Genomic DNA, 26,204 nt, shown 5'->3' with positions numbered 1-26,204 from the left:
ACATAAAAGTTAAAAATCTGTTTGTTTGTCACTGGGTGAAACACGAATTTAATCCTCAAATGTTGGTGAATAATAAAAAAAAAAAATTTAATTCTCAAGAAAAACATGACTTAGTACTTTGTGAAGAAGCCTTCAATGGCGTTCATAGCAGTAAGACTTTTTGTGCTTGTTCACCAGTTTGCACACATATCAGAAGGGATTGTGCAATAGCCTATCTACTTTATGTGCAATATCAGAACAGTGCTGTTTTGTTGTTTTTATTTTTGTTGCTTTTATTCTATTTTTCTTATTTAACAATTTTGTTATACCCCCGTGGCACAATGACAAATAAAGAATTCTGATTCTGATTTTTGTCCCACTCCTCTTTACAGACTTGCTAAATCTTACAGCTCTTTGGACAGATTTTTCCTAAATGGAGGTACTGGAGACTGGCTAGGCGACTTCATGAACTTAGTGTGCTTCAACTTTAGCCGCTCCTTTCTTCCCTTGACCGTATGCTTTGGGTCATCATCACGCTGGAAGACTCGTCCACAACCTATTTTTGACGTTCTGGCTGAAGACGGTTCTCGTCCAAGATTAGGATACACGGCCCCATCTATTGATTTTTCAACATGGTGAGGTATGGTGTTTCCACCTGTTTGACTGTGGGGATGGTATTCTTCAGTCATGTCTTCCACCAAACATGGTGGGTCAAAGACCTTAATTTCAGTCTCATGTGACCACAGCATTTTCTCACAAGCCTTCTCTGAATCATTAGGACAAGTGCCTTCTTACATAAAGGGGCCTTGTGTGAGCTCCATATAGGGCAAGTTGTTATAATTGGTGTTCTTGGAAACTGTGGTCCCACCTGCCTTCAGGTTATTAACGAGCTCATCCTGTGTAGTAATAAGCTGATCCCTCACCTTTCTCATGCTCATCTTCGCCTCATGAGGCAAGATCTTGCATGGAGCTCCAGAACAAGCGCGATTGGTCATTTTATTTAACTTCCATTTACGAATAACCAGACAAACAGCTGTCACCTTCTCACTAAACTTCTTCCTGATGGTCTTGGACATCAAAACATACACATAAACACACACAACACAAATTTAGTGTTTTTTTTATGATAAATGTATGGTTTATTGTAAGGATAACCAAACAAGGTTATTCACCAAAATTTTATTAGAATTAGCTGGCACTTTATCCAGAGTGAGAATCCACAGGTTTAAGCAGCAGGGAGGGTTCTGCCTCAGACAATAACAAGTGACGTCATCTTTCACTTGTGATTTGAGGTGCAAGGCTGTGTTTGTTCTTGTCAACCAGGAGTCAAAGGCCCACATGTTCCCAGTGTAAAACATTTTCAACCTCTTAAACAAGGCATGTGTTAATTACTACCCCTTTAAAGTGCATTCTGTAAAGTTATTCTGGTATACGCACGGTATTGAGTACAAATTCACAAACCTCTCTGTTCAAAACCTTCACAACTGTATGTTCTATTCTGTTGCTTTAAGACAACTATATAGTGCACAAAAAGGGGGAATCCACATAGTGGAGGACACCTGTTAAAACTTGTGGGTTGAATGTTGTCCTTGGGCTTGGATATGTGTATCTACGACAACCTGTTACTACAACAGTTCCACCTCCTGACGGGACGAGATCACGTGCTGGTGTCTGATAAAGTGTCCAACATCATGTCGCTCTCGTACATGTCACTACACTCCAGGGTTAGCGAGAGCCGAAGAGGTGTCTCCAGCATCATCTTGTCCTGATTGGACACGGGAGTTCCCAATGGCGTCACGCTGGTCTCTTCCAACCTCGGCTCGGCTAGAAGTTCGCTAGACTCTGATGTGTTCAACATCTTCATCAGCGCTGGCGTGTTCAAGCTGCCTCGCACCTTGTCATTGATGTCTGTGCCTTTGAGGAAATGGAGAAAAAAAACAAACATTTTCTTTAACATATAACACAGTATAAACGCAGCTTTACACACCTAAGGCTTAGGTCCTGCAGGTATCCTGACATTGTTTTCCATGTGAGAATGTTGCAACCCACATTTATTATATATTACTGTAACACTATTATCTACATCTGTTAGTGCAGGGATGAAAGACCCTCCACAGCACTCTGATTTATGTCCAAAAACAGCCTAAAACCTGGGCTGATTAGCTGTATTAGTATTTTAATATATAGCAGAAATTTCAAGATGTTTTGAGGAAAGCTCAGCGGAGGATACACTTCCTTAGGAGACAGTACAGCTGCATCACCTTCTGGTACGACATCTGCAGTGTGAATGACTATCACACTATCTGTCTGCATTAGTGTCACTATCTACATTAAAAAACAAAAAAAAATTCTCAGAATTTCAAATTATACAAATGGTGGGTGTATCGCAACAAAGCAGAAAACACCAGCATATCTCTTTAAAAAGCAAGGTAACTACGACCTTAGAGTTACTGAACCTACAGAAAGTTCTGCTGTCCACAAGTTTCTTATTATTATTTGTTGGAAATTCTAGTTTAGATCATTTAATTTTAGATCATCTAGATCCTAGATTCTTTACTGAGAAACTGAGTTAGCGGAAATGAGTTGCTCATACTGGGTCGTTGTCACCTCTAGACAGGAACAAAAGGTGATTAAATGATTAAAAACTAGATATAGTTTTCATAGTATTCAAAACAAAACCAACCTATATAGGCATCTGTGTCACCGATGTACATCTCAATGCAATGGCCGAGCATTGTCACAGAGAAAGTGTCGTCCCTTTTCAGTCCAAGAGCCTGTTCCAAGAAAAAAGAAAATCAATACAATAAAAAAAGACTGAAAAGAATGAGGATTAATTAAAACATGAAATATTTTGGATTGTCACAAATTGTTTCCTGATTTGAGATATTTATTTTTACACTTGATTTTATGTCTGTAAGTTTATTTTATCCAATCTCAGTGAGGTGAATTAGGACTGAAGGAAGCTGAGAAATAATACTCCATAAACTTACTGTATGAAAGTAGTCAATAGCACTTTCAAAGTCCCCCATGAGGCTGTGCACGTAGCCTATCGCTGAGTAAGTGGAGGCGTGCTGTGGAATCAGCACCAGAGCTTGACGATGGTACTCCAGAGCCCGCTCGTACTTTCTGGATTTAAAAACGATGACATACAATGTTGTTCATTCGTGGATTCAGTTCAATTTAACAGGCAGACGGTTGCAGAGATGTAGCAAAATGTGTCACATTGGGAGCGCAGTTAGACCTAAATAACCTTTTCATTCCTGTGTTTACTGATGAAATTACAGTATGACCAATAAATCTTTGTAAGCACCATGATCAACGAATGTCTCAGAACACTGACAGCTGCAGTGTTTGCCATTTTATTTTCAAAATACTGAAAGCGGACGCAATATTCTTAAAGACAAATAATTCAATTTACTTTCTCTCATGAGGAATGGAGCCAGTACTGCACACTCATCACTCACATTAAAAATGAATCAATAACAGGTTACACATATATTTTGCTTGCATCTTATTTCAACAAATTAATTATTGTCCTATGAGCAGAAGAACAATACTACTGCCATGAATGGTAATTGCATTATTATCTACTTTTTCATTATTTTAATAGTAAAAAGTGAAGTCATATGCAAGATGCAGGTTCAGTATATGATGCATCCACTTCTGTCACCATTAATCTCACTCTCTAAAATCTACATTTCAAAGCACACATTCTCCTATCTCACCTGGTGTTATAAATGTAGCCGTTTCAGAGGGAAGATGTATACAGTTTTAAAGCTGTTTCGTCTATAGTACATACTTATAAATGACTGCTCTAGGTTTTACTTTTGTGCACTGTAGCTCCTACTGCTTTATCAAAGGCTGATAAATATGTTCAGACAAGGTCTGGCAATGAACAAACAACCTTTTCTTTTTTTACACCTTACTGTGCTTGTGTATAAGGTTCAAGTCAATTTTTCACAACAAATAATAAAAAAATAATAATGTCACCACACAGTGAGAGGTGCCATTTTTTAAATAACGCAACATTAGTGGCTCCACACTTACTTAAGTTTTCGACACACGTGACCCAAGTTGTTCAACAGGGGCTCCCACTTGTCCACAGTAACCTGAAATTATTAAGAGGAACGATTAGTTTTCTTTGCTTTTCATTTAAGAACTGTTCATGTTTACAGATGTGCTTTACGCTGATCGAACAAATTAAAGAAACTCAACTGTTACCTCACTCCCTATGGCTTTGATCTTCTCCATTGCATCCAGAAAGTACTTCTCTGCCGTCTTCCAGCTGTAACATACGAGGAGAAAAGCATTCTTACAACACGTGGAAATATACAACAAAACACAAGGGCTTTTTGAAGGGCTTTTGAGAAGTACATTTAATAAAAATGAGTAATAAAATCAATATATGTAAATTACTGAAAAAGAAACAAAACTTATCCTAGTGGTAAAACAAGCAAATACAAAATATTTAAATCTTTTTAATTTACAGTGTGTTTAAAAACAAAGTCATTCTGCTGTACATGGCTGGTAGATGGTCATTATTTAAAACAGACCTTTGATAAATGCCACTCCTTAGTAACAACATCCACAACACTTATTTGTGCTGCAGTTAACATTCATAAACCTTGTGTCCAATAAGAGGACTGTCACTGTGTGTGAGCAGCAGTGTACTCACTCTCCATTTTGAAATGCAACCACGGCCACCTCGTGTATGACGAACGGGTCGTCTGGGGCGATGCTTAGAGCCTGACTGAAGAAACGCTCTGCCAGCTTGGAGTTGTTGGTTAGACCGTACTCCAGTCCGATGTAGAGCATGGGTAAGTGACAACTAACGACAACAAAAGGAGTAAATGTTGTAAAAATGAACCTTTATGTTTAAATAACAACAGTCCACATTTATAAAACACATAAAAAGAAACATTTCACAAACTAATCAGACAGTTATTAATAATACTTACAAATGAATAAGCTCAAACTTTATGCAGTTGCTGAAAATATTTAGTATATAAGGCCTTTTGTCATTTAAGTAAAATTGATTTAAAAACACCAATGTCCAAAAAGGGTAATCTGATCATTTGGTCTGTTTGCGTTTATAGCATTAATTAAAAACATAACTTGTGTGATTATTATTAATTGCTATATGAAGTTGATGGTAACTTTTCAGAGGACATTTGTTTAAGAATTTGTTAAGCTTCATTCTATTCCTTTACTCTGAAAGGATAGATTATTATATATTAAGTGTATAGTACAGATTATTCCAGAATAACAGTCATCTACTCACCCTTTCATCAGCTGGGCAGCAGTGAAGTAGGCGGCCATGGCTTGATCGTGTTCACTCTCCACTGCGAATGAGTGACCGTAGGCAATCCACGCAGGACCATAAGTTCTCTCCAGAGTGGTGGCTTTGCTACAGTGGATCCAAAGAAACAGTTTCAGTAAAAATCCAGCAAAGTGTAAAAAAACAGGTCTGTAGTTCCTTTTGATGAATAGCATACCTAAGGTAACGCCGAGCATGTTCGTTTTTGTTGCCGACCATAAGATAGTAGCAGCCAACAGCAAACCAGGATACCTGGTAAAAGGTTTACTTGGTTATGATGGATGCTAAAATCATTACATGTAAACAAATCAAAGCAGAAAAAGGCTTACTGGATTGTTAGGGTACAAATCTACAAGTCTGTGTGAGAGGTAAAATAACTCTGCAGAGGGAAAAAAAAGAACACAAAACTAATTAATTTAAGATTTTATATGAAAAATTTGCAGATGAATGTATTTTACCATTTGCTTTTCCAAGCTCCACCAATGTTCCTATGTGAACTGGTAAACAGTTGGCATGGAAAGGGTCTTTTACCATCACCCTGAAAGACAAACAAACATCAATTTATGCGTCTAAAATCCCATTTCAAAACTGCCTGCTTAGAATAACAAGACTCATTAGTGAGATTAAAATAATTTAAAAAAAGGATAAAAATCCAAACTTGCCATTAGGTAATAACAAATAGTTTAAATTTCCAGATAAAGTTATTTTTAAAAAAAATGCTGCTTTTGCTGGTTGACTTAAATTCACAAATACAAGATATTTGTAAATAGATGGCTAGAACACTCTCATTACTACTACAAAGAAAAACAAGTTCTATAAAACACTGCAGAGTTTCCTTATCTATTCATAAATGACAGATTTCCCCATCTGTGTACACCTACATTGATGTGAGTTTGTAGCACATCTTGAAGTCACAGTTATAATAATGCCTCTCAGCAAGAGACACGACTACATCCAAGTTGTCCTGAAGACCATTTACCATCTCCGGCACTACCAAGTCACTGGGCTTGTCATACTACAGAGGGACAGAAGAAGAAACCAGAAAAAGAGTCTTGAGAAAAAGCGTACAAAAGGGCGCTACAATAAACAAATACTTGAATGTTCGTATATGTTCATGCACTGAAACATCGAGTCCCAGAAATTTTGTATATGTTGTAAATGTACAAGATGTATGGGCAAGAAAAGTGTTGTTTGAAAAGCAAAAAAACAAAAAAAAAAACCCAAATCGCTCACCTTTTTTAATTTATTTTCAAAAAGGAAGTGTAACAACTCCTCCTCTTCTTCAGTGCACTGCTGACTAAAAGGAAGCGAGTCAAGGAAGTCTTTTTCTAATGCAGAAAGAACAAAAAGTTGAATTTAAATGTAAAACCATCATATGGGTTTTCACGGGTAAACGGTACATAAAATACTTGGAAAAGAAAAAAAAACAAAAACAAACCAAACCTCATCCTCTGAATAGCTCAACCTCACCTTCCTGTGCAGTCAACATGTGGTGAGATGTTAAAAGGTCAAAGGCTTCAAAGCAGTACACATCTAGTTTCAAGGCCTCTTTGTAGCTGGAGGTGGCCAGAGGTCTGTTGTCCATAGCATCATAGATCTTCCCCCGCAGGAGGCAGATGGAGCTACTGATCTGAAATTCACCACAGACAGGAAAGGTGAAAACAAAGGAAAGTAAACGTCTACGATATTATTAAGAAGTCATGTGATCTTCATATCATTAACAAGATAAATAAGGACTGACAATGATTAAAAAAAAACAACAACTTTTTGATCACGTTTTGTGCAAAGAGGAAAAATAAAAATCAAATATTTTCCAGCAAGGTTCTTCTTGATATCCACTTGCTGCTAGGACACAGTCCAATGCTTCCAAAAGCATATTCATAAGATTTTAGTTGGTAAGATTGCAACATAATCAGTGTCGACATCAGCAATTTAACACTGACATATAAGTCCAAACTTACAGAGGCAGGGGACATCCCCCAATCCTTTGAAGACTCTGTCTCGTTGTCCTCCTTTCCACTTTTGTCCAGTAGTTTCTTGTAGGCTGGCTCCTCCGCGTCCAGGATATCCAAGGCCTGCTGGAACTCTTTGGCAGCATACTATTAAAACAAAAACAAATAAATATTGACGAGATTACTAATGTCTGACACATTTATTACCTGCAGTTATATGTAAGAGTTTTTTTTAGAAATGGTCTAACTTACATGGCACCTGGCAGCAAGATACTGACAAGCTCCATACAACTGTGTGAACAAAAGGTGTTGTTAAGGACAAGAGACAGACATAAAAATATGGTGCGAATTACCTTTTCTGTGACTAAGTTAGTTCAAATTTAAAACCACTGCCTAAGCTTGCAATACATTTTTGATATATTGCCTTTTGTGTTTAAACTTTGATCTCATTACTCAGCTTCCTGTGCAGCGTCTTGCAGAGATTTGCATGCAACTCACTTTGTCAAGCTTTCGTGAACGCAGGGCATGCGAGGCTCTGTGGTACTGTGAGGTGAGGTAAAGGCACTGAGCGAGCCAGTAGATATCCTGGGGATCTTCTGCAAGCCAAACGAAAAGATAAGGTCACAAAATTATATGCCACAAAGTCTTTGCTGAGTGGTTTCACAATGCAGATATAATCAGAAAACCACATATTTTATTTTGTCCCCCCCTAAAAATCCAGTAATGCAAAACAAAAGCTGTTTTCACACATAAATACAAGAGATATTCAGGAGAATGTGCAAACAATTTAGTCTGTTTGCAGGCAAAAGCAGGGGATTTTCTGTTGATGATGTGTTATCACAAATGGGAAAATAATAAACGAGGTTACGCTTGTATTTACATGTTGCCCACCCATATAAAACCTCTCATTCAGGAAAACTTCTTATCTTGCAACACAATATACTGCCACTGAGATCACATTAGTTGTCTGATTATGTTGCCAGGAACGTGTTCAACCCGGATTTCCAAGTTTTTATAACAAACGTAGCTGATTGGCTGAAAACCTGGATGTACAGTTACATCTTTCCAAAAAACAACAAACTATTAACGAAAACAAAAATTAAGATTTAAAGTTACAGTACAATGCAAGACAAAGCACCATTTTTCCAGCTACATATTATTGAACGGCGATAAAAAACATGCTAAGAACAAAAATACAAGGGAAACAAAGAATTTTCATTTAAATATATGATACTTGCAAATATGGACAAGAACAAACTTTAGAGCTTTTATCAGATTGGTGTGTGTGAGAAAGGAAAACAGTTAGCAGCAAAGAGACACGATCTCTGAATGGTCAGTAGGTGCTTCTAAGTGGCCTGATTGATTTCTTTTCTCTTCTGAAGAAGCCCTGCTCCGGTGCATTTAACTTGATTACACTCATAAACGATCCTTAGTAGAACATTAAAGCCACAAATGTGTTTCCACACCAAGCCTCAGAGGAAGCTCGACAGAAAACCCACTGGGCAAAGAAGCTGCCCAGGTATAAGCTTGTTTTTATGTTATAATAACTGAATGACGGACAAAGTAACTGGTGTACCGACTAGTTTACATTTTACTCACCATGAGAAAGGGATGCTATCTTATCGGCCCAAAACAGACCACTTTGATACTGATGCTGTGAACAAACACAGAAAGGCAGGTGAGAGTGATACAAATACAAAGTTATCACAGTTTTTCTAATTTATTTATGTGTAACTGTTCATTTGCTACGCTGGTGAAGTGGGAAGGTACTGGTAAAGATCTAGCATCAGTTAGCGCCAAAGAGAAACTAAGAAAAAGCTCCAGTTTTCTTACCTGGTCAATGTACTGCCTTACTCGTTTTCTAAGGCTGTCAAGATTCATCTCGAATTACCTAAAAGTGGACGTTCTGAGTGTTAAAGATAAGACATTCATAGAGACAGAGAAATGTGTGCATTATCCAGTACGAGCTAGCTTGCTAGCTACGAAAAGTCAAATCCGCGGCTTCTCTCCGCAACGAGTGTTTGGCGAAAATGTGTCCTGAAGAAACACCGCCTGGATTTTGAGTTCCGCTTCAATCTTGACAGTATTTTTTCTTCTGTAAAATACTTTCATCAGAGCTCATCATTATGGAAATGATAAAAAAGAAAAAAAAAACACGTTTGTTCTTCGCAATCAAAATAACAAATCAGAATGTAGTAAAGTGGCAGAAACATATAGCTTTGTTGCTAAATTATTAGTGTTTTCACCATAAACTCCGGAGCATATCGATCTTTTTTACAATGCTTTTCTGCCCTCTGCTGGACACACGTAGTCATTACAAAAAAACCTTCACAAAAAAACAACCCCCTCCCTCCCAAATAAACAAATAAATAAATATTTTATGTACATATTTATAACAAGAACAAAAATGTACAAACAGTTATTGGTGATTCAGCTTCTCACGAAAACAAGAAAAATAGCAGAATCAAAAAAAAAAAACCAACTAAATAACTTTTTTTTTTCTTCAGACAAAGATCAGTTCACTAAAACCCTTTCTGTTGCTAAACTGAGTTTTAAAAAGCCAGATCAAGACATAATACCGTGTCACAACTCCCTTTTGTGCACTACATCTTTGGCTTTTTAGTGCAACAATTGTTTAGTATTCTGAAAGTGAACCATCACTTAATTTTGTCACTAACGTTTATTTTATTATCTCCACAAATGTAAAACCTATTAAACCAAGCTAAAACTTTAGGAGTTGCTGTTGAGCTACCATCTCCCCACAGATGCTCACAGAGCCAAACCAATCCCCACCTTTCCTGCCACAGTCTTGTCTTACTTCATATGAAGAGCTCTCATGAATGAATTATATGCAGTAAAAGGTTTCCACACGCTCTCTCTGTTTTGTTTAATAAGTGGAGTTGTGTCGATGGAAGAGACAGAAAACACCAAAAAGGCAAAAGAGTGTTAAATGTCTCTTGATATATCTCTTTTGTTTTTTTCCCCTGACAGTCAATTTAGGAGAAAAAAAAGGTTTTGTTACCAGATTCAGGTGTTTATGAAGTGAATATGACTTCAACAATCAAATACCTACAAACTAACAAACCAACCAACCAGTCAAACACCAACCTACCAACCACCTAACCAAGTAACTAGCCAACTAACCAATCAAAACATGAACTAACTAACTAACTAACTAACTAACTAACTAACTAACTAACTAACTAACTAACTAACTAACCTTAGCTTGAAAATGGTCAGCTGCAAGGACTATAGTGACAGGCAGACAAGTAAAAAAGAGAAAACTGACCAAGAAGAGCAACAAAACAAAACAAAGCCCGTTTCCATGACAGGAAAATACGGTGGAGTGAGACCTCTGTACAGAGCTCTGTAATGTGTCCCTCGGGTCATGTCTGATTCTTTTCATTACTCAAAGATAATCTTTGTTCATATTAGGCACACAACATATTTTACATCTGCGTTACATATTTCGCTTGAACATCAAAGTCTTTGCCGTTGCTCCTCACCACCAGAGAAGCCATTACCACCCGTCTGGACTGAGCCCTGTTCAGAATCAGATATAATGATAGGTGAGTTCCTTCTTATGGGCTCTGTAGGTATACCTCATTAACTGAGAGTGGAGATAATGATGGATTTAATGAAGCTTGTTTTCTTTTTTACGTCCAGCTCAGAATGGCAGGGGATGCTGCCAGTTCTGGGAATCTCCCGCTGCTCTGCTGTGGGGACAGGTGCAGTGAGAGACGATCTCCGTGGGACTGGGGAAGCGCAGCACGACCTGACGCTTGAACGGCGTGGGGTGGGGGAGTACGTGTGCGATCGATGGACACCTCTGTCGACCACCCTACCTTCGCTGACTGACAGAAGCGTAAGAAGTTTGCTCAGGTTCCTCTTCTCTGATTTGCACACGAAGCCCAGCCAGTGTGGGATCAGCACAAAAGAGGCTGAGCATCTCCCCAAGGTCAGGTTTTAATCCGCGCGATGGTTGTGACCATGGCAACAGGTCCCAGAGGAAGTTCCTGTTTGGAGGTGGCTGCGTCACGGTGGTTCCAAGCCTGCTTGTTTAGGATTACAGAGGACTCACCTGCAATCGGGGGCTTTCGTTACTGACAAACACACAAAAGTCGTACTGTTTTTGCAGCCAAATTATTTGGAAGCTCTCCTGTTTACAGGAACAAATGAAGCCCACGATTGTGCTGGTAGCTTTTCATACGTTCAAATCACAAGATCTGAGGAATGAACTGGTTTCATTACAGAAATGTCTAACCCCTTCTGTTGGACGTGAACCTGTTTTAGAACTAACTAGTGTGGAAAAACAAATCAATTTTATTACAAATATTGAAAAAATTCAAAAGTGCAGCATTGGCATTAAGTTCTCAAATGCCTTGATGGGGGGATTGCCACACCAATTCAAACGCAGTTACTCCATGGCTAAAATCTTGTTACACAGAAACTTGCAATAAAGTGAACAAAACTTCCAGTTAATAGTTGGTTGGATCTGTATGGTACTACGCTGCGCCACTAATGCTGCAGAGGAGTGGATGCCTTGACTAGTAAATCGTCTTGAACCGTCTAAAAGTGGCGCCTTTTCGATGCCAATTTGGTACAAACAGTACTTACTGCTCTTAATGCAGGAAGTTTGCCCCATTTGAATACACAGTCCCATACAGGTCTGTATTCCACACAGATCTGTGCTATGAAAGGGTATAAATAATAAAAGCTGCAGTCTTTTACAAGTAAAAAAAAAAAATACCCACAGCACTGTTACATAACGGTGAAATGAGTTATGAGAATAGCAAATAAGCTTGAGTCAGGCGGACTAATTGACTGCGGAATGATAACACAAGTGCACATTTTGTAGTCAAATTTCATCTTTAAATGTAACCTTGTGTTTTTAAAACAAGTATAATTTCGTCTTTTTTCTGCCAACCTCGACTGTTTTGATCATCTCGGCTGGTTGTGTTTATTGGGGGAGAAAAAAAACAAAAAAAAAACAAGACAAATCTCGTCATTTAGACCTTTGTGTTTCACTTTTTCTCATGCTGCTTTAAAAAACAAAGAATAAAAACATAACTTTTTGTTCAAGCTAGTTGTAATACAAGATTTGCGTACACAATACAAATATAAAATCTTGTATAATCATATGATATATAATATGTTTTGGTCCTTAATGCAAATTCAGATGCTTTTTAAAATTAAAAACTAAACAGTTCTTGAAGAAATGCACATTGCTCACCTGCTTTTTCATGTCAGACTTTTGTACTAAAATGGGCGTATCTTTAAAGGGAACAGAGTTACGGCTGATTTGGTCAGATTTTTTTAAAATAACATTCTGAGTATGTGTTGGAAATGACTCAGCTATTACCACACCAAACCTTTGCTCAATATCTATACAACTGATTGTGTTATAGCCTTTTTTCTAAGGTTGATTAGCTGCGGTAGCCACCTTGAATTGAGTTGACTTGAAAAGAGAACCAAATGATATCATAGTATATTTTGCTAACAGACAAACAGGGCTGACTTCAACAGTGGTTGCCATAATTAGCTGCGAGACTGATCAAGTTCTAGCTGTTCTTGTGTTTGCTAAGGTCATCTTGAATTGGATTTACTCCATTTCATTCAGTGTTGAATGCAGAGTTTCATTAAAACTCATTCAGTGGTTTATGAGATATTTTGCTAACAGACAGACAAACAAACACACACACACACACAAAGGCAAACACATGATCGCACATCTTTCATTGTGGGGTGAGACAATTACAAAAATATCACAAAAACTACAAGACTTAATACTTGCTTGAGATGTTGGAGTTTAAAGTCTGTGAATTGAGCTTTTTCCTGCGTTGTGTTCAAGTGCTCACGCAAGCTGCTGTAAGTAGGAGTTTAATATGCATTTATCGACTCCAATGTGGCAATTATTATTAAAAAAAAAAATCTATTTCAGAATTTGCCTCTAACTGATTTGCTGTGAGGCTGTGTGATTTTCTTGCAGTAAAACTAGTCATTATAACGTGTGGAAAAAACACTTTCTAAATCACATGTGTCAAACTCCGCTCCTGGAGGGCCATGTTTGAATGAACGACTTGTGGACGTGCTTCTGGAGAACTTGATGATTTGGCGAGGAGGTAAATAAACCGTTTGAATCAGGTGTTTTGGAGCAGAAAAAAACCTAAAACTTTCAGGACAGTGGCCCTTAAAGCCTGGAGTTTGACACCCCTGTTTTATATGATTGTCTTAACAGTAACAGAAAACAGCAAGTTAAATATCTCCCAAAACTACACTTTAGGGCAAAGCAAGGTTTTTCATGGAGACACATCACCCAGCTCATGTCCTGCTCACAGGATCACACTTGCTCTTTACCTTGTTACATTTCATTCTGGTACGAGTAGTACAAGATAATCCCCTGTACTTGCAGTCCCAGTCACTTCTGAAATATATAGTGAAGCAGGAACAGAGGAGAGTTGAAAAGACAGCAGAGCAGGCTAGCGCACGGCAGAACAGTGGTTGAACTGGGAACAAAAGAGCTGAAATATTGATTATCTTTGTGGCACAGCAGAAACCAATCAATCACACAGCCCCACGTCGGCATGACTATGTTCCTTTGTTCCTGCCAAATTTCCAGCAACGCCAGGGAACCCAGGGAGGCTAAAAATAGGAAACGTGTTAATGTTAAGGAAGCAAAGACTTTGACAATGTCAGTTCTCCTGGAAAAGAAAACTCCCAGAGAGATGGTTAGAGAAGGGCGTGATTTGAGCGCGCTTTATTTTAGGCAGTGCACTTTCTGGAAACATGGGTGCATGTGTCACTTTTGGACGAAGTTTGGGTGAGAGTGTGGCTATGAAAGGCCACATGCGGGGCAGTTGCCGGGGTCAAACGGTGCTCGGGATTAGAGTGACCACCGCAGCATTTGCAATGCATATCAACCCACATATTCACGGCTCCATCTGACCCTTCCCCATGCGCAGGGTGACCACTCACTGCTGGTATGTTCTGCCTCACCCTGAAGCAAAACTGAGATTTATCTTCATGGGTAATTTCAGCCGCATACCTCCGTGACAGATGTTTCCAAATATAGGCAGGACTGCTGTGAAACCACAATTGATCTGAGTGTCTTTGGTTCTGATGGGCTTGCTGGAGACACAGAGCATGCCGGCCCTAAAATCAATAGAGACTTCCTGATGAAATATTTGAAAATATAAAAAGTTAGTTTAACCCACAGCTGTTGAGTGAAAGTGAGAAAAAGAGCCACCCTCCAACAGAGCACGGCACATTTTATCAGTGTGACATTTCGGGCCACTGCCCTTTTTCAGCTTTAAATCACTGTCACATGACAAACACCTGTTAAAAAGCACATCCATCAATGTTTTCAAATAGAAGCAGGATTTAGCTATAAATATAAATAGCTATAAAAAATAGATTTAGATATATTCTAGCTCTTCATTTGTTCCTCCAGGTCTTTGTACTATATATTTATTAACTGGTGATGATTATTCTGCATATTTTTGTCATGACGGCAGGACAGATGAGCCAGAATGAAGACTACATGGGGAACTCAGAAGTAAACTTGTAATTTAAAAAACACAAGGAGCTCGAGGAGTATTCACATAAGGAGAGGAACCAAGACAGCAAACAGGAACAACAATGAGCCGGCAGAGATAAAATGCAAGGGAACAGAATATACGGGCGTGGGCTGATGAGGAAGTTGAAAACAGGTGATTTATTACAAAAAAGGGACAGGTGTAGCCTGGTTGTGGCAGGCTGACATGGAAAAATACTGACTGTAGGAGAAGATAGCACATGGAAGCATGGAGACACAGGAAGCCAAAACAAAACCCAGAGAAGAACACAAAAAGCTGAAAAACAAGCAAAAACACAGATTGTGACAGTTTTTACTTTTGGATTACGGTTGCTCAGTGGTCAGTGCTGCAATGTTGTAATGCTGAGACTGTGGGTTTGAGCCCAGGTCACATCAGAAGGGGCACCTGGTGTAAAAAAATAAACAATTGGCAGATTTTTCACACAAGTTTGCTCGACCCTGTAAAAGGGAAAAAAAACAAAACAAAACAAAAAATCATGTGCATTTTGAAGATTTCTGGTTATGGTTAAATTATTGATGTATGTGTTTTTGAACAGGTGCTTGCCATGTGACTCAGGTATCTTCATGTGCAGTTTAAGCTGTAAAGGTTAGGTTAGTCTTTATTGTGTGTGGCAGGCAATATACATTCCTTCAAGGAATGGTAGGCCTTTAACTTTTAGTTGTCCTTATTTGTCAGACTGCAAACCACCAGCTTGACACTGAAAGGAGAAATGACATACATAAACATTTTGATCATCACAGTGTCATGGTGTGTATAATTTGCACTCTTTTCTCACAGAATGTGGGCTACCTTGCCCTTTCAGCAGAGGGTGGCATGCCGGTGTCACCGTCCTTATCGCTCTGCAGAAACAAACCCGCTCGGCAATGACTGGTTTTAAAGAGGAGGCACTTATTATGTGTGGGATTCCTCAATTTGTTTTATTGGTCTTTTAGCCTGTTACTCATAATGTGAGTGCACTCAAGAGCTTTTAGAGATGGTGTCTAATTATTTCATATAATGTGTAATTTAAGCCACAACAGTGAGGGGAAAATTGATGAAGAATCAAATATGAATGGTAGCGTTTGTTTAAAGATCTAGTGGCCTATAATTTATATGTTATTTGCTGTGAGCATATGATGAGTGCTGACTCAATGATATAAGTTGCATCGTGCTTTAAAGCAGTTCTGGGCCCTTCAGCTCAGATGTGTGGTGTGAAACATGTCGCATTCACTGGAGACAAAATGAACATTTGCTAACAGTTTGTGTCTTTGTATGCTGAAATGGAGTCCTTGGTCATGACTTTGCTCCAAGCAGCTGTTCATTGCTCATGAACAGGTTCTCCAAGCATTGCTAAACACAGCTCGTCTTACTACTCTGATGGATGGACATCTTGGCCGCAAACATGTGAGGAAGGAGTGGCGAGCTGGTTCCAACACCTGACACATGAGGGTCCAGAGTCCCTGGGAGCACTGGCCAATTTGAACAAAAGTGTGTTTCTAAATTAAAGTGGCCACTGTAAAGCTACTCGTGTAACCTATTTTAATAATCTTCATGGAGTCTATTACTAAAAACATTGTTAATCTTCATATAAAGGTCACATTATGTGCATTTTTCTTACTGTGGGAAAAATGTTGACAGGGAGAGCCTTGTTTCTAAAACACCTTGTACACTGTAATAGTACACAAGAACAGAGCATAATGTGAAACCCACTGTATATTTAAAAAGTAATAATATAAAATCAAAATATAACTAAGAATTTTTATTGCTCTTTTTTAATACAATTTTGGGACAGGAGCAAAATAGGAACAGCAAGTTCTGAAATACTGGAAAAAAATGTTCAAAATATGGATGAAACTCTTCATATATCAGGTAATTAGGTTTACTGTCAACATATGATTGGGTTTAAATTTAGCTTCTCAGAGAGGCTGAGACTTTCTTCAATAAAGACAGATTCATATATCTAGGCAAAAGCAGTAACAAGTGCTACGTTATCCATAATTCATCTTTAAAAGTAACACTTCCTTTCTAACCAGTTAAATATTAAAGGCTCTAAAAGATAAAATTAAAGTCTTATCACTTTCCTTATAAATACAACATTGTTCTTTTTTTAAAAAAAGATAGTTTTATTTATTAGTCAGCTTCCTTCAGACTGTGTTGTACTGAAAAAAAAAAGTAGGAACCCTTGTTGTGGGAAGTACATTGACAAAATGTGCTGCCCACAGATGTGCCTCCCTTTTAACTGACTTAATACGCTTAGGTGTGGCTATAATAATGATTAGTTAAAAAATGGCAAAATCAGCCCGTTCAACTGGCAAACCAGTCAATCCATCTACTTTTCATCAAATCATTCAACAAATAAAATAAATCCCATAAGTTGTGCCAAAAAAGATAGAAGAAAATCCTGCAAATGTGTAAAATACGACACTCCATTGGTAACTCACACATGTGGCAAACATTAAAGGAATCAATGGTAAGTAGTTCACACACTAAGATCTTACACTTAAACAGTATTTCTTGTTGTATACATCACATTTTACAGATGCCACATATTTTCTTTGAAACACGTATCGGTGACAAAGTGGGGTTCAGTTTCTTGCCCAAGGTCACTCTGACACTCAGAGGGAGCAAAGGGATCAAATTGTCAATTTTCTGGTTGGGGGAGTGATGATTCTTCCCTTCGACCCACGGCTACCCTGAGTGTTGCTAGAAAACTAAAATGAAACACAGCGTTAAAACCCTCAAAATGAACAAAGTCTTTACACAGGTGTCACTATAAGCATTTGGTTTAAAGTAGTTGAAGAAGTTCAGTTCAATTTTTAAAATAAAATGCAATGTTTAGGAGAGTGACACACTATTTCAGCTTGTAATAAGATCTGATATTTATGCTCAGCTTTTGGACAGAAGTTCAGTGTTAAAAATGCAATCTGTCATTCCTTGAAGGATTGCGAATGAACTGTCAAAGTGCTCTCCAAAGTTTTAAACGAAGATATCACGGGATCTGTCAGCTCTCGGAGTATGTGTTAGAGGTGACTCTCAGCTACTACCACACCAAATATGAGCTCATTATTTGTAAAAATGACTGAATTATAACCATTTTGTTGTTTGCTGAAGTCAGTAAGCTGTGGTGGCCCTCTTCAGTCAGTTTACAATTACATGACTGCCCATCGTCCATGGTGGTGGGCAAAATTAAAATGGAAACAGACAGGAATATCTGTTCTTTTAAAGAGTACATTAAGCATATCAACTCATCGACACTTGCCATGTACTCATACTTATATTTAATGAGGCATAGTAACAAAATATTCAGATTATCTCAGTAAAGTTCCTTACATGATTCAGTTCATTAGAGTTCAGGTCCGTTCATTTCTGAGTATTCTCATTACTTTCTTTAAGCCACTTCTGCTGTTTACACTCACCAAAGTAAAAGACAGGGGTTCTGAATCACCTTTATTCGTCACTTATTATAATGTTATGCAATGACATTTTACACAAATCTCCAAATGATAACACTCATTCATGCAGTCTTCACACTCCCCCAAGTGTGAATCTTTTAAATGTGTACAGTAAAAACCACAGAGGCCATGTGCAAAACTGCAACCGCTTCATTTGTGGATACTACATAAAGTTTTTTTTTTTTCCCCCAATCAGAAGAAAACAAGGTTAAAAAAACCACCTAAGGGAACCACTTTCTGCTGGCCACAGCCTAGGCATTCAAAAAGTAGTATTCTAATGATCCCTGACAAAAATGTCAGATGATATCCTCCAGGGTGCAATGATACTTTACATTACAGTGAGAAGATCGATAGGAAAGATGACGGGCCTCTGCAGAAAAGGGGAGCCTGCAGTGGACTCCACAGTCTACGCAGACTCATGCTGATTCGGAGACTATTTGAGTATATATAACGTTAGAATGAAAGTCTAAAGTCTAAAGCAAGAAATGGTTAAAAAGTTTCCATGTTCCAATTTTCTGAGGTGATACATACTGTGCATACAGTGTACACAGCAAATGTGTTGTTACACAGCCACCTGCTGAAAGCAAAAAAGACGTTAGGCTTTAAATAATGATAAAATCACAAATACAAACAATAAAAAAAAGTTTGTTTCACATCCTTAAGGAACAGCTTAACACAGACAGCTGACAAGACCTGCACCACGAAACCAGGTCAATCAAGTGGATTAAAGGAAAAAACAAACACTCGACACAATCCCTTTAAAGAACTCCTCTGAAAAGGCCTCCCCTGACACCAAACCCTGCCTTGTGGGAGAGTTACGTATGTTGACTGCATTTATTACTCAGGAAAGAAACAGTGTCAAAGGATTTTGTAAATAACTTCAACAGTCCTTGACTCCTCTAAGACTTTAACAAAATAAGATTTTGAAGCTCTATGTGTAACTGGTGATAGTTTATGTATTCCTGTGTATGAGAGGCATAAAAGCACTGAATATGACCACTGGTAGACGTAGATGCGGCACTGTGGCTTTGACTTGATACAAAGGCACAACTCTGTGGTTTGGATACAATAATATAACACTCTGGGTTTGATGTGGCACAGAAATGTGTCACCCTAGTTTATTTTCACTTTGTGGTAAAAGTGAAAAGGCTTAACTGTTGGATGGTTAAAAGCCGCTCTTGGGCAAAATACAGTAACATCTTTGGCCTGGGGCTAAGCCTCCTGCAAGTCATCCCAGGGAAAAACCAAAGTCCCCTGCACCTGCAGAGACCACATGCTGTCTCCATGGAGACATCTGTGGGACAAATCCCAGTTAGTTTTTCTGTAAAAGGAAAAAAAAAGTATGATTATGCCACCAGCACTGAAAAAAGACAGCCTATATGAGAAGTTTGATTAAGTGCCAACTGGTGAGAAATTAGAGATTGGGACATTGTTGTTTCTGGAGAATTTTTTTTTTTTTTTTTTCCAAAAGTAGCATCAGTTTTCTCTTTAAAAGTGGGTGTGAACATCTAGAAACTTCAGGGCTCACCCCAGAATACTCAGGTTTAATACTGTGTGAATAAATTATATCTGCATTGGATTTAGCATCTCTCTTTTTAGCACCAGAATGTTCTTGGGACTTCTTGCTACAGCGACTGTCATGGACGAATGCAGGTTTTCTAATCTTTACAAACCTATATCACCTTACAGCCTATTTATTATTTTTCTTTATTTATGTACTCACCCTTATAATTTATCAGATCTCAACAGCTGACGGCTGAATCCATTCAATATAATTATAATCCTAGCGTATTACAAATAACAGAGAGCAAGTTTTCTATACATTGAAAATAAATCAAAATAAAATCAACACAACAAAAGTAAAAGTAACATTGAAAATTTGGGAGTAATATTCTGAATGTAGCACCAAGTGATTTTTCTGAATTATTGGAGCCTGATTTTTACAGTTACATTCGCTCAAAAATGATCTAACAAAAATAACACCCTGAAGTAAGAATGGACCCTTTTATGATTTGAAGGAAGACTTTGAATTTATGTTTATCTAAAACACACGAATCTTTTGAACAGGATGTTTGGAATTAAGGTATATGTTCAGGGTTTACACACTCAACAACCTGGACAGTTCAGACTATTTTTATAAACAATAATTTTGGAATTTAGGTCAGAAGAGTGTCAATATTGCCATCAAATTATCAAATTAGTTTGAGGAAGTATCAGGTTAGAAAGGAATATCTGTTTATCAGTTTACACAAGCCTAAAGTTTATGACCAGACTGACATTGCTTTTCTGATCACCAGATAAGGAGACTATTCACCGTATCTAAAGCTATATGGCCAGCTGTCACTTCATCTTTGGGGGACTCCAGAGGTTGATTGGACCTCCATAGAACCATGGCAAGATGGCAAGTTGGAGCAAGAATTCACTGAAGTTCAGTGGTGATGTGGTGACAGCTTCTGAGGAGTGTGGAGCTTTTAGCTGATGGAGCCAGGAACTGGAGGATGATGCAGCATTTAAGAGCGGTTCTGTAACTAGACTTATCCCCTAAAGCTACAAATGGTCCTTCTTGACTTTTGTTAGACTTTTCTTTTACTTTACTTTTCAGAACTTTACTTAAAGCTAAACAAACATATGCTTTAGACTTAGGTTAACACATATACAATGAGACAAAATGAGGAGACCAGCACAGAGACGAACTCAAAAACGAACTGCAAACAACAAGCAGAACCAAGGTCTCTCTTCAGTTGTTATCAAAACGAGGCATCACAACAAAGTCAGACACTCAAATTCTGACAAGGTCACCAACTTTGAGGTCTGTACAATTGGAGCTTAACTCTTCCTGCTCAATAGAGGCTCTTTTGACAATATCACTGAACTGTCCCCATCTAATGGCAAAAGCAATAAAATATGTTAAACTATTTGACTACTTTCTTATTAGATAAATCGATCCATCTTCTTTACCTGGTGCCTATCTCTAGCCATCACTGTGTGAGAGGCAAGGGTCAGGTCACAAGTCCATCACAGGGATAGAGACAAACGAGACAAACAACCATTCACACTCTCACTCACACCTAGGGACAATTTAGAGTGACCAATGAATCTAACATGCATGTTTTTGGTCTGTGGGAGGAAACTGGAGAAAACCCATGCATGCATAAGGAGAACATGCAAACTTCATCCAGGTTGGAAAATAATTCTGCTACCTTCTTGCCGAGAGGCGACAGCTCTAATCACAGCACTATACTTATTTGGTTAATGCACACAAAAATCATCAACATTCAGTTTTCACTTTTTAAAGTATTTCACAATGAAATGTACATCTCTGCATAAATTATGTTTTTTATGAGGCTTAAAAGAGATGTAAAACAAAGTCTACTGATACGCATTATCAGCAACAGCTTATCCAAACATTACCAATGACTCCATAACACATTAAACTTTCTACACAGAAAAGTTGTTTGAAAGATGTTTCTATGTCAGAAGTAATAAAGAAAGGGGGTCCCTTGATGCTACGTGTGCACTATAATACATCTTTTATAACATTTGTTAAAAGTTAGATTTGATCCACTCAAATCACGTTCAAATCCAAATGGTTAAAAACAACTAAATCAATTTCACCTTCAAATTAACTATAAATTCACAATTTACTGACATAAATTAGATGTTAGATATTTGATCATCAATCCTTATGAAATAAATTACTGAGGAATAATTATGTCTCAATGTTAAATAGGTTCTCCTTATCTATTTTAAGGGCTTCTGTAAAAATATTTTCATTCTATCACATCCACACTGAAAAGTTCCAACAAGGCAAAGGCCACAGCGTTAGCATGAGGTCTAAAATGTCTTTTCTGAGAAAAGAAAAACAAACAAGCAAAACAATCTCTACACGCACTTTATTTCTCTCCAACACTTTGTGTGGTGAGATAAGACATGATTGGGGGAAGAACACTATCTTCTTTTCCTTTCATCTGTGATGGAACATCTTTAGCTCCTTGGAGAAAACGCATCAGATGATGGAAACAGTCACCATGAGCAACACTAATGGCTTCCCTTGATGAGGGCTGATAGAACAAAAACAAAGCCAATGAATAGTTTTTTTTCACCAAACAATGATCAATATTTTGTTTTATTTTATTTTATTCTTTTGCCTTCTTTAAGCATTTAGGCACACACCATTTAGATCAGTGGTTATGGAACATTTTGGCTTCCGACCCACAAGATGATAGTGACAAAAGTTTGTGACCCCATTTATTGCTGGTTTAAATATAAAAACTATACAAACAATCCCATTAAACAAGGACATAGTGAAAATACAGTCAGTCTTTTGGTAGTATCTCACTGGACTGCAACTATTGGGGACTAATTGGAGAAAAAATTGCTAGAAAATATGCAAAATTTAACTTTGAACTGAACGACATGCTTACACAAAATCCAGGAAAGATTTAGGCCAAAATTTGCCAAGGTTTTGCACACATGTCAACAACAAAATACAGGTCTAGAATTAGGAAAACTAAGCTCAGACAAGTTCCAGGTGCTCGTGGTGGCTCTGTGAATGTTTTGAGAGAAAATTTGCCTTGTGCATTTTCTAATATCTTCAAAATTCCAGCAATATGAGAGCAAAGCCCCACTACTCAAGCAAGAAAATTAAAAACATGTTTTGAGATCAATTTTGGGAACTTGTTGGCTAATGCCATCTTCAACAGTCACAGCCTAATTTCATTCTTTATTTATTTATATTTATTATTATTTATTTTGTTTCAATTATGGTGAAAATGTGTCATAAGCAATAACTTTTAAATGTAAGTTTATAATTGGAGATTATCTTAAGATTCCCCATTTGGTTTTTCTTGTCCCACAATGGGGTCCTGAACTCAACTTTGGGAACCACTTTCAAGGTCAGTGATTTCCAAACTTTTCAGCCTCTGACCCACAAAATAACACAGTGGCAAATACTTGCAACCCTGACTATTGCTGGTTAAAGCAGACAAACACTGCTAATAAGTCAATTAAACAAGGATATAACAACCTGAGCAACTGTTATAATATCTTCATGTACAATTTGGAAAAAAATGGGATGTTGTGTAAAATAGAAAATTAAACAGAATGCAATGATTTACAGATCTCATAGCCCTATATTTTATTCACCATTAAGAAAGTAAGGTAATTTTGAATTTGATGGCATCAACACATCTCAAAACATTGGGACAGGTCCATGTTTAACACTGAAAGATCCCCTCTTCTCTAAACATTTAGAAGGAGACCAGTTGCTGGGGTTTTTGGAGGGTAATGGCCCATTTTGGTCTGATTTCAGCTGTTTTCAGCTGGACTGCAGACAAGCCAGTTCAGCACATGGACTCTTCTGCTACAAAGGCATGTTGCTGTAATGGTTGCAGTACACAGTTTACCACTGTCTTGGTGAACTATGCAAGGACTACCCATAAAAAGGCATAATCTGGATGGGAGCATAGGCAGACAGTGACTGGTGGAAGTGTTTTTGAGTGCATGCAGTGATGTCCAGAACAGAACAAGACCTGTTTTAATTCTGTGCCACGGTCCAAAGATCACAGACATCCAATACTGACTTTTGGCCTCATCCTTTGAGCTCAGAGATTCTTGAAATCTTTTGATGATATATTTAGATGATGGGGTGTTCAAAGTCTTCACAATTTTACACTGAGGAACATTAATCAGAAATTGTTCTGCTATTTTTAGATGTGTGTGTGTGTTTTTTTTTTTTTTTGCAGACTGGCAAACCTCTTCCCATCTTTGCTTCTGAGACATTCAGCTGCTCTAGCTCCTCCAGCATTTTGCAACTAAGTAAACCACTTACTTTTACAGCCTTTTGTTGCCCCATCCAAAGTTTTTTTATTTGTCTTGCAGCTATCCAATTCAAAATGATCTTATTTTTTTTCCAAACAAATTGTACAATTTCTTAGTTTAAACATTTGATATGTTTACTATGTTCCATTAGGAATAAAATATGAATTTATAATGATTGCAAATCCTTGCATTCAGTTATTATTTACATTTTGCACAAAGCCCCGACTTTTGGGCTTTGTATTTTTGACTATTGTCTTTATATTTAGCAATTAACAAAAAATATTATGTTGGGAATCCTCTTTGTATATATTTTTTATTTCTGAAAAGTCATCTCAAGACCCCTCCTTTGGTGTTTCACGACCCACGGTGGGATCTCGACCCCTACTTTGGGAACCACTGACGTGTCTGAGCATTTGTGACTTTTTTGCAACTTGAGGATTCAGATGATTTAAGCTCACGAAAACACAGGACAAGTTGCAAATACATAAGTCTTTTTATGCCCTGAACGACAAAAGGAGCAAACCATTTGGGACAGTCGGTCTGAGTCGGTTCACAGGAAAATAAAAAAATAATAAAAATCCGAGCACCTCTGATATGACGGCACAGAAGCCACGTGTTTTACGTAATGGAAAGGCAATTTTTCAATTTAACCCCTCCTCCTCCTCCTCTGTTATATATATATAAATGTATGTTTCTGACAGAGGTCCGGTGCTGAAGGAAATTCATGCAAATGTTTTCCTCCGTGCGCACCGCACTTTATGAGATGTCAGCGGCGCGGTGATGAAAAGGGGACGAGCGCGCGCGCACACACACACTCACACACACACACACACACACCAAGAACCCCAAAAGCAGGCTGTAACAGAGACGCTGCGGCGAGGGACCTGCAGCTACGATGAGAAACCCAAACTGAGCCCGCCGTCATCTGTCCTCGCCAGTCATCTTTTTGGCGTGAAAGGAGGCGAGGAGGGGGGGGGGGAGACACGATTCTGGACTTGATGTGGCGTTTCGCTGGGGCTATCGTTGCAGCAGTGTGTGCACATAGGATGCATCCTCCCCTGGCTTTTGATGCTGTGCAGATCCACCCTCCTCTCTCCTCAGAGTGATGAACTAATAGGCAATGATTTTCTCCTCGGAAATCCACCGTGGTTTGGCTCCTTGCACATTAGTTGGGTTTGTTTACCGGCGACCCGTCTCCTCCCGGTGCGACACATGCGATTTCTAGAGTATTTTTTCTATTGTAGACTAGTTGAGGAGGCAGCAGAAGACACACACCGCTATTACCAAGTCTGATAAGACACTGAATATTTATATATGTTTGTGCGTGAGTGTGTGCGCGCGTGTGTGTCAGGTGAATGAAAGCGCACAGGACTTGGATGTACCTATTTTTTCTATGATCCAACTGGTAGCCTTGCTCTGGAGAACTGATCCAATTGTGTTCTTATTATGCAACCGCAAGGATCTCATCTATATCTGGGTGTTTAAGCCGCTGGATTGCTCTTCGCCCAAATCAATGTGGTTTCTTTGGAACATTTTCAGCAAAGGAACGCATATGCTGCAGTGTCTTTGTGGCAAGAGTCTGAAGAAAAACAAGAATCCAAGTGGTGAGTATGAGCTCACGCATAGATAGCCTGCGCCCATGCACTCCAGGCGTTGTGCGTGAGCTGCGTGGCTGTGCGCGTGAAAGAGTATCTGCGTTTTGTTTGCTTGTTTGTTGGAGCGGCGATGGAGCTGCAATCATATTTATGCAGCCGGCGGATCATGCAGAGGGGGGGAAAGGAGAGGAAGGGAGGGTAGTGGGGGGTTACAACTTATTTAGTGCAGCTGTAGTGGGGACGCAGCGCACAGGCACATAAAAGCCCCTGTTTCTGTCTGCACCATCATATGACACCATGATCTCCTAACTTTTTTAAATTGCTCACTTACCTCTCTCTATATAAATGCGTGTGTGTCTCCCTCTCTTTCACACTCTCTCACACACTGAGAATTGATGTTACAGTGGCTCATCCACCCCCCTCGACCAACGTGATTCCTCCTATAACCAGATTATTCCATCGTCGGGTTGACTGCAGCAGCATCCCACCCCCCACCCCCTTTCTTTTCACAATCC

The 26,204-nt window shown here is 38.5% G+C and overlaps 2 protein-coding genes across 3 annotated transcripts in view; one reads left to right on the top strand and one right to left on the bottom strand.

Moving 5' to 3' along the window:
- Positions 1-1,092: 1,092 nt before the first annotated feature.
- Positions 1,093-9,287, bottom strand: cdc16 (cell division cycle 16 homolog (S. cerevisiae)). Of its 2 annotated transcripts, none has more exons than XM_017410374.3 (18): positions 9,082-9,287; positions 8,848-8,902; positions 7,747-7,844; positions 7,501-7,539; positions 7,258-7,395; positions 6,767-6,926; positions 6,530-6,624; positions 6,178-6,311; positions 5,755-5,834; positions 5,626-5,675; positions 5,475-5,548; positions 5,261-5,386; positions 4,655-4,807; positions 4,195-4,264; positions 4,027-4,088; positions 2,970-3,105; positions 2,663-2,753; positions 1,093-1,893 (listed from the first exon to the last, which is right to left on the bottom strand). In XM_017410374.3, exons 1-18 carry the CDS (start codon positions 9,127-9,129, stop codon positions 1,637-1,639), a joined length of 1,866 nt encoding a protein of 621 aa, XP_017265863.1. In that variant the 5' UTR covers positions 9,130-9,287; the 3' UTR covers positions 1,093-1,636. The 2 variants fall into 2 exon arrangements, with proteins under 2 accessions (XP_017265863.1, XP_017265864.1); XM_017410375.3 differs by having other exon boundaries at positions 4,201-4,264; positions 9,082-9,286.
- A 15,529-nt stretch (positions 9,288-24,816) lies between these two features.
- The window catches only part of fgf14 (fibroblast growth factor 14), a 108,075-nt gene continuing 106,687 nt past the window's right edge, over positions 24,817-26,204 (top strand). Inside the window, exon 1 of the mRNA XM_017410099.3 lies at positions 24,817-25,698. Coding sequence (XP_017265588.1) covers positions 25,488-25,698 — 211 coding nt within the window. The 5' untranslated portion in view covers positions 24,817-25,487. The remainder of the gene's footprint in view (positions 25,699-26,204) is intronic.

The sequence above is a fragment of the Kryptolebias marmoratus genome, linkage group LG6 (genome assembly GCF_001649575.2).
Source record: "Kryptolebias marmoratus isolate JLee-2015 linkage group LG6, ASM164957v2, whole genome shotgun sequence".
NCBI lineage: Eukaryota > Metazoa > Chordata > Actinopteri > Cyprinodontiformes > Rivulidae > Kryptolebias > Kryptolebias marmoratus.
This window is presented reverse-complemented; position numbering and strand designations above follow the sequence as displayed.

Excerpts from the sequence above, each read along its gene's own strand:
- cdc16 (XM_017410374.3), bottom strand. The coding sequence starts at position 9,129 with ATGAATCTTGACAGCCTTAGAAAACGAGTAAGGCAGTACATTGACCAG. Across the intron at positions 7,396-7,500 it reads ATCTTGCTGCCAGGTGCCAT|TATGCTGCCAAAGAGTTCCA; the intron begins GTAAGTTAGACC and ends TTGTTTTAATAG. Across the intron at positions 6,927-7,257 it reads GGGGGATGTCCCCTGCCTCT|ATCAGTAGCTCCATCTGCCT; the intron begins GTAAGTTTGGAC and ends GGTGAATTTCAG.